The sequence below is a fragment of the Spodoptera frugiperda genome, chromosome 12 (genome assembly GCF_023101765.2).
Source record: "Spodoptera frugiperda isolate SF20-4 chromosome 12, AGI-APGP_CSIRO_Sfru_2.0, whole genome shotgun sequence".
Taxonomy (NCBI): domain Eukaryota; kingdom Metazoa; phylum Arthropoda; class Insecta; order Lepidoptera; family Noctuidae; genus Spodoptera; species Spodoptera frugiperda.
In genome coordinates, this window is record NC_064223.1 from 12,480,693 (window position 1) to 12,493,677 (window position 12,985).

The 12,985-nt window shown below is 42.0% G+C and overlaps 1 protein-coding gene across 2 annotated transcripts in view; it reads left to right on the plus strand.

Moving 5' to 3' along the window:
* LOC118262910 (GATA-binding factor A) overlaps nt 1-12,985 on the plus strand; it is a 41,050-nt gene that overhangs the window by 18,885 nt on the left and 9,180 nt on the right. For both annotated transcript variants that reach the window (XM_035574569.2, XM_035574568.2), the window contains exon 2: nt 11,020-11,236. In XM_035574569.2, the coding sequence (XP_035430462.1) occupies nt 11,059-11,236 (178 nt within the window). In that variant the 5' untranslated portion in view covers nt 11,020-11,058. The remainder of the gene's footprint in view (nt 1-11,019; nt 11,237-12,985) is intronic.

Here is a 12,985-nt window from a genome sequence, read left to right on the forward strand (position 1 = left end):
TTCTTTTATAAAATATTTACCTAGCACAAGAACCTTGTTCCTGAAAATGAAATGTTTTAAATGAAGCCTCCCCGCCCCACTCACTCCCTGTACGACACTGAGAACACACACAGTGAATTAATGTGTACTTTAATCGAACTATAAATCAAGCAGCTTGTCATGTATAAATCATATCCGTACCTACCTAGATAATTACGTAGGTAATCATTGACTGGCCATCAAGTAGATATAAACGTAATTAGTGAACAATACAGCCGCGTTGTAGGCGCGTCTCGTGTGTGAGGAAAATGTCAATGCACTTTGTAATGACTACATTCCTACTCAGTTCCTCGTTAAATGCCTACGTCTGAGTAGGCATACCTAACTATTTATATGAACAAATTAGTAACAATAACTAGAATTCTCTGATAGTCAGTTGAGTGGTTACCACGTAGCTGTGCGCTCCGCTCTACGCTGCGCTACGCGACTTGCGCATTACCGAACTCATCTCCGCCTTAGATTTATTCACTGAAACATATAAATAGGCCTCAGAGCCTATAAAATAAAAATTGAGACTGACTTTTCCTATATTCCTGTTAGTTTAATTCATTTTTCCAGGGACATGAAACATTTTCTTATAGGTACAGAAAGATTCCACTAACGGTCCGTTGCTTAATATATCCGCCACTGTGCTCATCGTACTCAACTATAGCTCTCAGACTGTTAACGTATTAATTATTATCACAATATTGATAACTTTCATGACTAAAGGTACCCATGCACCTAATTCAGATTGGTTCGTTTTGTCAGTTATGTTGTATCGAACCAGACCGACACAGAGACGAGGCCTGACCTGCCGAACCAATGTCACTAATATTTCAGCGCGTTATCTAGCGAGAGAGGTGCCCCCTATAATAGCTGCGTCTCCGACAGATGTCGCTAATGACGCAGAGCTGCGCACGCGCCGCTTTTTGCCGACACCTATTAATGCGTGTATCGCGAGGCTCCGATGATGCGGAGATAAGTCGAAGGCAATAGATAACGTGCTCCTAATTATTTCGTGTCCCACTCTATCGGCCAGCGAATGGCAGCGAGTGGCAGCGAATGGCAGCGCCACTCTAATGACGGAAACATGTCGATATTTAATGGGTCGCCGCCGTACACAAACGTATCAATCTGGTGATTAACTGGCTTGACGATAAAATATAATTGTATTTGTCTGCCCAACTGCCCTCTACATTGCTGGTAGCAACAAAACATTTCTCCATAAATGAATGTTTTTTTACTATTTAAAATTATCAATCTATACTATTTACTAATATGTACTGTATACCCGCTCTTTCTCTGTACAAAAACACTACTACTCCCCTTCGTTGAGGAGATTAAAAACCTAAACTTAAGAAAATAAATAAACATAGTAGGTACCTATAGGTACCTAGTAATCTGCAAACACGATAATTTAATGTGATACATTATACATATGTAATCTCACGCATTTGTCCCATGGCCATTATGTCAATATATCATTATGTTCATATGTATTCCAAATAAAAAATCAGACAAGTTTGGCATTTAGATACTTACTCTGAGATGAAATCAAAACAAACTCAGAGGTCAAGCAATGTAACATTCAGTCAGTACAGAAACAGTGGTGTTCAGGTTAAATTAGATTCACGTTCTACAGTGTAAAATACATAGATAAAAGTCAATATCTACAACACGTATAAAATGTATTTCTTTATTTATTCGCATAACTAGGCCCTCTATATGTGCTTGCTGACTGCCACACGAGTGGGTGTACGGTACCCGCCGGCGGCGGACTGATGTAAACGATCAGTGAGTGCAATATTCTGCACATGTGAGGGTCGCTGCGTTTTTTGTGCTGCGTGTAAAAGCGGCGGCGCTGAGTGCGTGCAGGTGGCAGCACTTGCGCCCACTTGAGGCCACATGGCGCCGCCCTGGGAACCACTGGGAACCGTTACTGAACGTTTCAGACAGACCGCACTTTTTGTACACTTGTCGTCTTTTCAACTCTTCAAAGCACTGGCACAAACATATATTTGTTAAAAAACACGCCGACATTTTATTATTATAGAATGTCTCAAAATATCAGTGTAACATGTCATTATTGTTAATGCTGTATTGATTGCAATCATACATTAGTTAAGTAAGTGCTTTGACTGAGGAACTTATCAATAATTCAGTGAAGCGAGGCATCAATCATCAGCCGCAGTGCGCGTGTAGTTCCATGTATAACTCAGTATATCCTGGTGACTGGTCACTGTGGCCGTTTGTCTACAGCCTGTCAAGTTTACAAATATATCGAGTTGTTTGTTTGTCTCTAATACGTTATGTATGCATATTACATGAGTAGCGGTTACACAAGGCTGTCCGATGGCCATTAAAGTATTTTAGTTTCGCGCAACCTTCGCCGTATCGATTTTAGTTAATTTTATCTGATCTTATTTAGATAACAAACATTGCTGCGATATTATCGATGCTAATGAAGATATTACAATTCCCATGAATATCTTGTGCCCAAGGCCGCAGCGCCAGTACAACTCGGCGTACGGAGTGGTCATAGAGATGGAAACAATATCGCATTACTTAGCGAAACATCAAACGGAAATAGACGAATGCATCCAGTCACACAATATACAAACCAGATGTAACGTGTAATAGAGGGGGGAGGGGGGGTAGTGGTCGGTAATAGCCACGTAATGAACATTGATTGATTATCGAGTGCGAGTGCGGCGCCAGACGGCTCGAGTGCTTCTATAACGGTCGCCGCGCGCGCCGGTTGGCCTAGGTCGGACATCCACCAGATCCCGACTGATGCGGCGCGATGCTCACTGCTGGCTCATTGACAAAAGATAATGTTCTACATGTAATACCTTGGAAAGCTTTATATTTCGATGCGCTGCTGCTGCTGGGCGAGTCGCCAAACACATGAAACTGTAGTGATTGTAATCTAAGCTACAATATATCATCTAATGGGCTTACTATGCATTAAGGGTGCAGCAGTAAAGGTCAAGTAACATCGGTGGATAGTACGAGTACGCGAGTATTTCGGTCGTGTCGTGGTCTAGGCGCAGCAGCTATAGGGAACGATACAACACATTATTCTTCATGTACACAACACGGACAATGCAAGAGCTGCACTTGTTACAAACAAATATCTCGCTCTGCTACTAAGGCTTTAATATTTACAGTGATTTACGACTGTCGTCATTATAAAACGCTGAGCGCTTTCCATTTAATGGCCAAACTTACTTAAAGTGAATACTTTAAGTAACATAAAACATTCATTTAGTAACATACGAAAACAATTGCTGTAAACGACAGTAAATGCCTAATCATATCTATCTACACTAATATTATAAAGAGGAAAACTTTGTTTGTTTGGTTGTAATGAATAAGCTCAAAAACTACTAGACCGATTTTAAAAATTCTTTCACCATTCGAAAGCTACATTATCCACGAGTAACATAGGCTATATTTTATTTTGGAAAAAAATAGGGTTCCGTGACATATTTGAATTTTTGGGACACAAACTGAAAAAATCAACCAAAGAAGTTACCTATTTTGCGTACGCTGCCTAAACTACAAAAGATAGAACCATAAAATGTTATAATTAATTGTAGATCTTATAAATATCTACAAAAAAGTCCGCGGCACACTATACCTATCTATGCCGAGTGAGGCACAACAACCACATTTTTATTTAAAAATCTTGAATTTTTTTTGAACTACATTTAAACGCGTTTATTTTACTCATGCTATTAATCCTTATCAAAATAAATTATTTAATCAATAAGAACAGTTTATTTTGATAATATTTGGTCTTTGAATGATTAAAATTGGACGTTTGGTTTTGAAGTTGTGGTGAAATTAAAATATTACGAGCTGCACGGCCCGTTGCGAAGTGGGCGCGGGATAGGGTGTTTAGATCTATGAGTAATCGGTAAATATTGTAATTGATTGATATGTGACATAAATTATTTAATTACATCATCATACCATTTCAACCTGAAGGTGCCGTAAAAGGCGACTAAGGGACTAGCCTTGAGCAAACAAGAGAATTTCGGTAATCTTCGAAATTACTGATCCGATTCCAAAAATTGTTTTACTAGGAAGCTACAAGAGCGCCGAGTGTAATCTTATGTTAAAACAAGAAATTTTCCGCGGACGAAGTCGCGGGCAGAAGTAGTTGTGAAATAAAACAAACAACAAAATCGTGGAATTAAAACGGGTTAGATTACTATTCTTATTATATTAGACTAGTAACATCGGTAACCTAGAGCGTGCTGACAAGTGGCTCCCTCTGGTCTCGAGTGAGAACACGTGACGCCGACACCGACGCGACAAACACTCAAATAATACAATCGTGAGAACAACAAGACAAAATAAAACATCTTATTACCAGATATTTATAACTCTCGAGGATTCAATTACATCTCGTTTTCTAAATATAATATGTATGAGGATGTTGGCAGCTAATATATGGATTATCATAAGTATCAGGTGTCGGCGTCATACCTACTCGCGGTGAATGTTATCGAAACCAATCTGTGACACCTAGTCATTATGATAACATCTAGAATTCGTTTAGACTACGAGTCTATAAATCTATAATTATTGCGTGCATTTTATTGAATAATCTACTTTTTGGAAATTTATAATCATACAGTTATTACTGTGTAACGATATCACAGTTGTTTTCACCATATTACAAAATAGATCATTTTGTTCTTACGAGTAGATATGAAAATGTAAATGAAAAATAGTTTATTGGTTCTCAAAGTTGTACATAATGTAGTGATGTATGAAGAACAAAACAAAATATTTATTTGGATGATTAGATATTAAAAAAAATCCAAGTATTTCAAACTCGCATGGTGTAATTCATGTTGTTCTATATAGGTATTTTTGATTGTCACTGTCTTTGTTAGGTATATTTAAGTAACTATCCGATCTGGATGTCATTGCGGGAGGCCTACGTTCCGCAGTGGACGTCTTCTGGCTCTTTAATAGTGATACAAAAGTTGTCATACAAACATCTACGTCTGTGACAATCTTTATTGTTAATCAAAAGCCTCAATAACTTGGAAATGGATCTAAAATTATACCCATTGAGTATCACCCTTAGTGGAGATGACACTATGGCTTCACGCCATCTACCACGTCAGCAAACTAAGATTCAATCCAAATTTCAGTTAGAGTCCATATAAAAAATAAAATATTAGGAAACGGCCAACAGAAAAACAGTGAGAGAGGAAAAGAGAGAGATTATTTTAATGGCCACATATGTAAAATAAGAACTTGTTTATGTATCTGAGATATTATATGTACATAAGTAGCACGGCATGATTTATGTGAATGTGAATAGGCATCGAGTACCTCGTAAACGGAACTAGTGAATGACATTAATTGTCCAATAGTCGCAGCTATCTAACCGACGGATAACTGTACAATCTCAGCAGTTAATGCCGCAGTAAAGTATCGGCTAAATAATTGCGTCGCAGGCACTGATTACCTCCGAGTGAGTTACCGCGACAGTTGGCGCTGCACAGCACTGCGCGCGCGCAGCTGCCGCAGCTCTGTGCTACGGCGCCGTAGCGGTTACAAGGGCACGCCCCGCGCGGCCTGCGCCGGCGCCGCCCTCCGGCCGCCGCCTGCCGGACCACAGGAAAGCAATATAAATTCGATGCATAATTTTTCAGAGTCGGCTATAAATCGACGCGAATATAGCGCGCGGCCGTCCGTCCGGACGGACGCTAATGTATCGCGTAAATCAGCCGCGAGCCGACCGGCCGCCCCGACACCGGCCGGGCCAATGTGGATTCTATTCCCACTCTGTTAGGTAGGATATTAGTGCGTGGTGTGCAATGTAATTAGTTTAGTGAGGAACATTCGTAGCGTAGTTCAAGGGCAATGGCTCCAGCGCAGGAGTGTGGTATCTATGATGTACACCGGGGGACGATGTCGGTGCGCTCGCGCCTAATGACGAGCTAATGAATACAGGACGAGCAGAGATAACACACTACACATACACACACACACACACAGCCGAGGACATCAGCTGATGTCTCACGTAAAGCTGCTTATTACCACCTATCTACGTCGGTTACTGTTATCCGCCAAATTATCTTTAAATATTATTTAATTAAACATTTTTAAACAACACATTGTCTGAAACAAATGAATATGTTTAGGAAAAAAACAAATGACACGAGCGAAACTCTAAACACTCTGTATTAACTTTCAGTAGGTAGGTATGTAGATGTACACAATATATATGTACAGGGACAATGGTTGCTAGTGACAGAGACCAAAACATTTACTTGTTGATGCAAAACTTCTACAAGCTAAATACGTTTGCTTGTTGCTATTGTGCCAGTTGTGTAGGACCCGGAACTTAATATTAAATGTTACTTGCTTACGTTACTATGGCCATGCAGTAAACGTGAGTAGTTGGGGGTGTAACGTGAGCGCGGTGTTATGGCGACGTGCGACGTGTGCGCACATTCCGGGCACACATGTAGTGCGAGCACGTGCTGCGCATGCGCGGCACGCCGGGAATGTGCAGCTAGGCGCCGCCGCCCGCCCTACAACTACTTGGTGCAAAGTTGCTGCAATCTCATCATTCAACTACTCATAATACTCTCTCAGATTATCTAATTTATATCCAGCTTCAGTGAATGAAGTTCAGCATGACAACATCCAACATCCCAGGTACCTAAATTTACCTACCTCCCTGTGCTTTTTTTGAGGGGGGAAATGATCCCATGTCTTCTCCCGACTTGGGCGAGGCGAGAGGGAGTGTTAGGCTCTTGCAGCTCACCTTCCTGTGCTAAGGTGTAGAAAAAGTATTTCGTTTATGTGCCATAAATGCAGAGAGCGCAGTAAGTGTGTATGTGTGGAATGTGTGGTGGTGTCGCGGGCGTGGGCCGGCGGCGGCGGCGTGTCCGCGCAGTTTATGTGCGAGCGGTACACGCGCGCGAACAACTTCATGGAGCGATTGAGCCATAAACATTGTTAACAACCGCCACTTCAATACTTTGTGGCCTCTCTTGCATGTTACATTCGTGAGCTAGCAGCCGCAGCGCTGCACACATCGACGTATTAATACCTTATTCCACTGAGACCTGGTACACCGCAGTAGGCACAAGTACCGAGTCTCCTGTAAATACATCTCCGAATATTGAGGAATGTGTGATGGTATGCCTGGTGTGGCTGGCGCATGCGCAGGGCACTACGTAATCTGACGCAAATAGTACTACTTAGCAGGTTGGAGGCACAGGCGGAGTGTGTATGGTGCGCCTAATTGACGGCGACCGCTATAAATTGCGCAGGAGTGGATCGCGCCGCGCCGACCGCGCATAAATCTGCGCCGGCGTGGCGGCGCGCGGCTAATGCAACCCGAGCCGACATGTGGGACGCTCCCAGTACCACACGTGCCTTAATTACTAGCTATTTGTCATAATTAACAACAGCGACGAAATATAACATGACTGGCGCGATGTCGACAAATTATGACTTACGTGCCTAGTTACAAAGTAGGACCATTCATCAAACTCGTGTATAAATATAACTTAAACGCATGCTGGCATAGACAACACCCTTACTAAGTATACTATATTCTATAGTAACCATATACTAACATTTTCCCATTACGTTGTAAGCGTATTATAACCTCTTTTTTCGTTTGCCTTGAAACCTACATAATTCAGAGGGTACTCAATTTCCACTTTTCACAACTTATTTGTTACTTAGTCACCAGTAACCAGTTAGGTCATGTATCGATTTGGAAAATGGCATACGTGTAATTAATATACCTAGCTGCGTTAACCACAGCTCACGTATGCTGCGTACGCGTTCCTGTAACGTACATTGTATGTTGCCGTCTCCTATAGGTAGTGGTGTGAGTGTCCAGTAGAGTCCAGTGTCCCGGCGCCGTCCGATAGTGTTGGTTACGAGGCACTCGCCTCATAAACCGGGACATTATGATCCATCCACGGCGACACGTAGGCAGAGCAGTGCAGTGGCCGACACAACCCACGGCGTAACGACACAAGTACTGTATAAGCGACTGGTAGCCTGGGGACAAAACATCTTGCACAATTAATCCTCAGACTAATTCTTGTGTTACCATGTACAAAATTTATAAAGCGGAAAAGTCCATGAGGAACTCCATATTTTCTTGCATGGTTAAGGACACAGCTCGTTCCTCAATAGTCACTCGCTGCTTTTTACTTTACAACTCAACCAGATTGATTACGGAAGCTTTCACAAATGTAATGCATTGTTGTGGAGTGTAATCGTATGCAGCGGATCTTCTGCGCGCACGCACTGTTGTGGTTCGGTAGTGGTGCAGCGGTGAGTCACAATAAAGTGCGCGACAGACGGCGCGGGCGCCGCACTTTACATGCAAATCCCATCACCGCCGGCACTCCGTCCTCCTTGCAACATTAGCGAACACGCTAAAAATGTACAATAATATGTACCGGCTTGTGATGTTTATGTCCGCGCCGAGCGCCCGCGCCTGCGCCGTGCGAGCCCCGCCGCGTAGGCCGCGGCTGCGTGCCCTGCCATTATGACCGACACTTGTGCCATACACTCACTATTCTCGGATTCCTTCGGATGACGTCAGTCGCCCTGTCCATCGACATATTTATGTTTAAATACCAAACAAAATATTACAATACGCATGGAAATATTTCAGTCACTTTGCATTTTACCAAGAATTTAGTAATTTACTCCGTTTGTATGTTAGGGTCCACGTTGCCTACTTTCGGTTTCTATATTCTATATTGGTATGTCATATAAGGAAAAATCCTGAAATTTTCCGTAAATAGCAATTCATCTTTATCTGATACTTAGCTATAGTCGGAGAACACTAGGAATACACTATTGTTACCTCACATTCTCAAGCCATATAGTTACACATTGTTACAGTCCCAATAATGTAATCAGTGCTAGCTGTACATGTCCCGCGTATTCACGTGGCTAGCATTTCGTGTTTTCCTTTAATTTGTATGTAATCGTTAATTACGAAGCATTGTCATTACTGACACAGTTTTGTCGCAACGATAGTGTTTTAATACACACCGCGATGTTAAGTAACGGAGTCACTGTGCAACACCATAATCTCGGCAACATTAGGTGTTGCGGTGCAGCAAGTACAGCGGCACTCGCAGTACGTTGCAATAAGGTGCAGGTTGCAGTGGCACGCGTGTCGGCGGCGACATGCGACGCTGTTATAATTACGTGTCGTATCAGCAGTTGCGGCGCGCGGCTATCGATGCGATGTATCAAGCGGCGCAGGCGCACTATCCGCTCACGAAATACCGTCTACACAATACAGTATCGCGTGTCGACCTGATACCTCCTCTAGTACGTGCTAAATAGCTAACCGATGTCCTACAACACTAGGTACATATATATCTAACCTTCGCTTGCTATCTACCTCGCCGCGTCCCGTGCTTATCCTTAATTACTTTATTAAAATTAACGACACAAGTCGGTTGTTAATTCCAACAAAGTAATTAACTTGTTCACGTTTTGCGTTTCTCGTACAAACTCGCTATAAAGTTAATTTATTATATTTTTGATTTACGCTACGGTAGCCTTTAGTACTCATTCCTAATTACATTATGTACATATACGAACATTATGTACATAAGTATACCAACTTCTGCCAGTGTCTCCGTGTGTGGTCGCGAAAGACAAAAAGTAGGCTATGTGTAACTCCAGACCTTAATTTACCCCTGTCCACATTTCATCCTGATGTATTCTGCCGTTTTGACGTGGTTGAGTAACAAACATACACACAAACACATTTATTATAACCAAGACTACATACTCTGTTAGTGTAGAGAGAATAACACGATGACTAGTCTGTAGTGCTCCTGTCAAACGGCATGAAGCTCAATAACTTGACTATTCAAGTACTAGGGCTACTAGGGAGTAAACAAAGCGAATAGTTGTGTTTGTAAATACCCCATGCAATATATTCCCTATATATTGAACTTGTGGTAATAAAATTAATGGAATTAAGTATATTAGTTTATAGAATGTAAGTCTGGCTACTTGCGTCAATTTGTGTCCCGATACGACGGGCTGACGTCAAAATGTTGTTGTTGAAACACTATCTGACGGCGCGGCGCATTACAATGTGGTATTTCTTTAAAGTAAGATATCGGTTAATTGAGCATTTACCGCAATTACTTTAGTTCCCTCCTCACAATGGCGAGGCCTGTACTGCAGCCCACTGACGATGGCAATCAACCAAGGAGTTAGTTCTTACACCATTTACCTCCAAATTAAGCAGTTGTAATGACATTAAGTACATGCCATTAGGAACACTAGCACCCTCCTTCAGGAGACAGACATGGGGATCAACATCTCCTGACATTAACATTGAATTAAACAACTTATTAGTTTAACTTACGTCAATAAACACAAATAAACAAATTAATGTTACGTATAAAGTTTATTGTTACCTAATAAATACATAACCACGCCAGTGGAAAGGAAAACTGTAGTTATAATGTCTTTAACTGCTGGTATTTATGTCTCTACTGTACATGCACAGCGTAGGCATATATCTACTTATTAGGACAATTTACGTGATTACCGATTGAGAATTATTATTTAGTAACTGAAATTCCCAATTAGGATAACTTGACTTGCCTAAACCGTTATACTCGACACTGATATTTATAACTATACGATAGCGTGGTGGCTGGCAGCACCATAATTACTTTTGGAATACATAGTTACTTATCCTCGTGTTCACGTACCTATTTAATTATGTGATTCACCATCTCAGGTCATATAGGTATTTGAGAACTAAAATGCATAACTATCCTTTACACACAATCCATGTAGAAGATATTGTTACATTCTGTAACTATTTTTTACTCGACGACGTTGTTATTATGTTTATAATTACGATGTATTAGCTGTCCTGGATCAAGGATTGACCATATTTTTCCAATAAATTGTTTCAGTTACTAATGAAATGTTGTGTTACAGGTGTTCGTGTGATGCGCGCGCGCTGAGGCGCAGCTCAGCATGTTCGGAGGCAGCGGCGGCGTGGGCGGCGGGTACAACGGCGGCGGCGGCGACTGCGCCGACGGGTACGGGCTGGGCTACGTGGCGGGCGGCGGCCGCCTGCAGCAGTACGCCGCGCACTTCGCGCCGCACCAGAACGTCTGGCACCACCACCACCCCACGCACCACGACACCTACGGTCAGTACACTACCATACTACAGCGCCACTGCTACGGCATGTGGGACTCGTAGCAAAATCCATTGTTCTTACTAGTTTGGTCTCTTTTGCGAGGATAGGACCCTGTAGCAATCGCTACAATTGCAATTTGGATGAACTAGCACTATGAGTTTAGCATCATGCAAATTATGCAAACATAAGGGTGTGGCGTCACCTACGGGAACCACGGACGCACCATGTTGAAGCGAACATACTATGGGTGCACTGTAATCGAGCGTGCGAGTTGTTATTGCTGGGGTTGAGGAGCAGACACCTGATGGTAAGCCATCGACACCGCGCATGGACACCTAGGAACACCAGAGACGAGTGACGAGTGCGTTGCCAGCTGATAACTTGATACCATACAAATGCCGAAACACAAGACTAACGTTACTCGCCGGTCTTCTATGAAGCCGAAGCAAGAGTTGAGCCGCTAAATGTTACATGTCATATCGCGTCGCGTGCTAAATATACAATTAATCGACGTTTATTGTCATAACAAGCAATCAATTAGTACCTACGCGGAGACAAATGGAGCGATGAGTGATGTGTCGATAACGGCGCTGTATAAATAACAAGTAAACTATGATGAGTCACCGCTCCGTATCGTTGTGTTCCACAGATAACTGTGGAATTCGCATGGAGCCGCGAGCAATCACTGCCTTTGTCTCGTTACTTGTGCGCGGTTACATAGACATGCGAAATAGACTAATGAGGAATCAAACTGTAGCTAATAATTAGCCAAAACCTACGCATAATTATGATGCGAGAATGGAATGATACGATAAGAGAATGGGGAAGGATTTAGAGGGAATTTAAAGGGAATGCTGGAATATTTGGGATACAAAAATAAAAATTGGGGAAAAAGAAACCAAGCCGCAAAAGGTAGTATCTCCGCGCGGTGGTTCTAGAACACAACAACTACGAACCGCAATAAGATTATGGAAAATCCCCCTTTTAAGGAAACTGAGCCCTCTTTTAAGACATCCTTCGTTTAACTAACAGAGGATGTCTTGCGATTGATGAAAACCATGAAATTATATCTTCATCTCGTTTCCATTAAAAGATAGATGAAGAGAGGTGTGTGCTCTGTGCTTACACGACATGTGTGTGATGCTCGTCTACTCCTCGCGGTATGTGACAGTGGACACACACACACTGGTACAATGATGATACGGCTGCTATTTTAATGTTGTACCTATGAGTAGTGTGTTCCCTGAAAGTGTGACCGAAGAGACAATGAAATTAGTCAAACGAAATGATAGTGTCATCGTTAATTCTGTCTGAACAACAACAACAAGAACAGATACCTACAGGACTGGCTACATGTCACGAACACTCGGGGAAATTGCTATTGAAATATTTCTCTCTTCTCGTAGCTTCTTATTACATAGGTAGTACATTGTTGTGGCAATACTTTGTGAGGTACTCCGGCACCTCTTCCATACTAGACCCTGTGTTACAGATCAAATAGGAAACAAAATAACATTTATGTACGTGTTTGATTTAATTAGGTATATCAGTATCCTACCCGGTAAATGAACACTCACTATCGCCGATATAATAATTATTAACCACTAGATTGTGCTTTCTTCCTGAAAACATAAATCATGAAACAACACTACAATATTGTTGCCATCTCGCTCGCACGGCACCGTAAACCACTAACAAAGCAGTAATTCATACAAAACAAAACGTTATAGGAAAAAACTGAATAACAACTGTTACCGA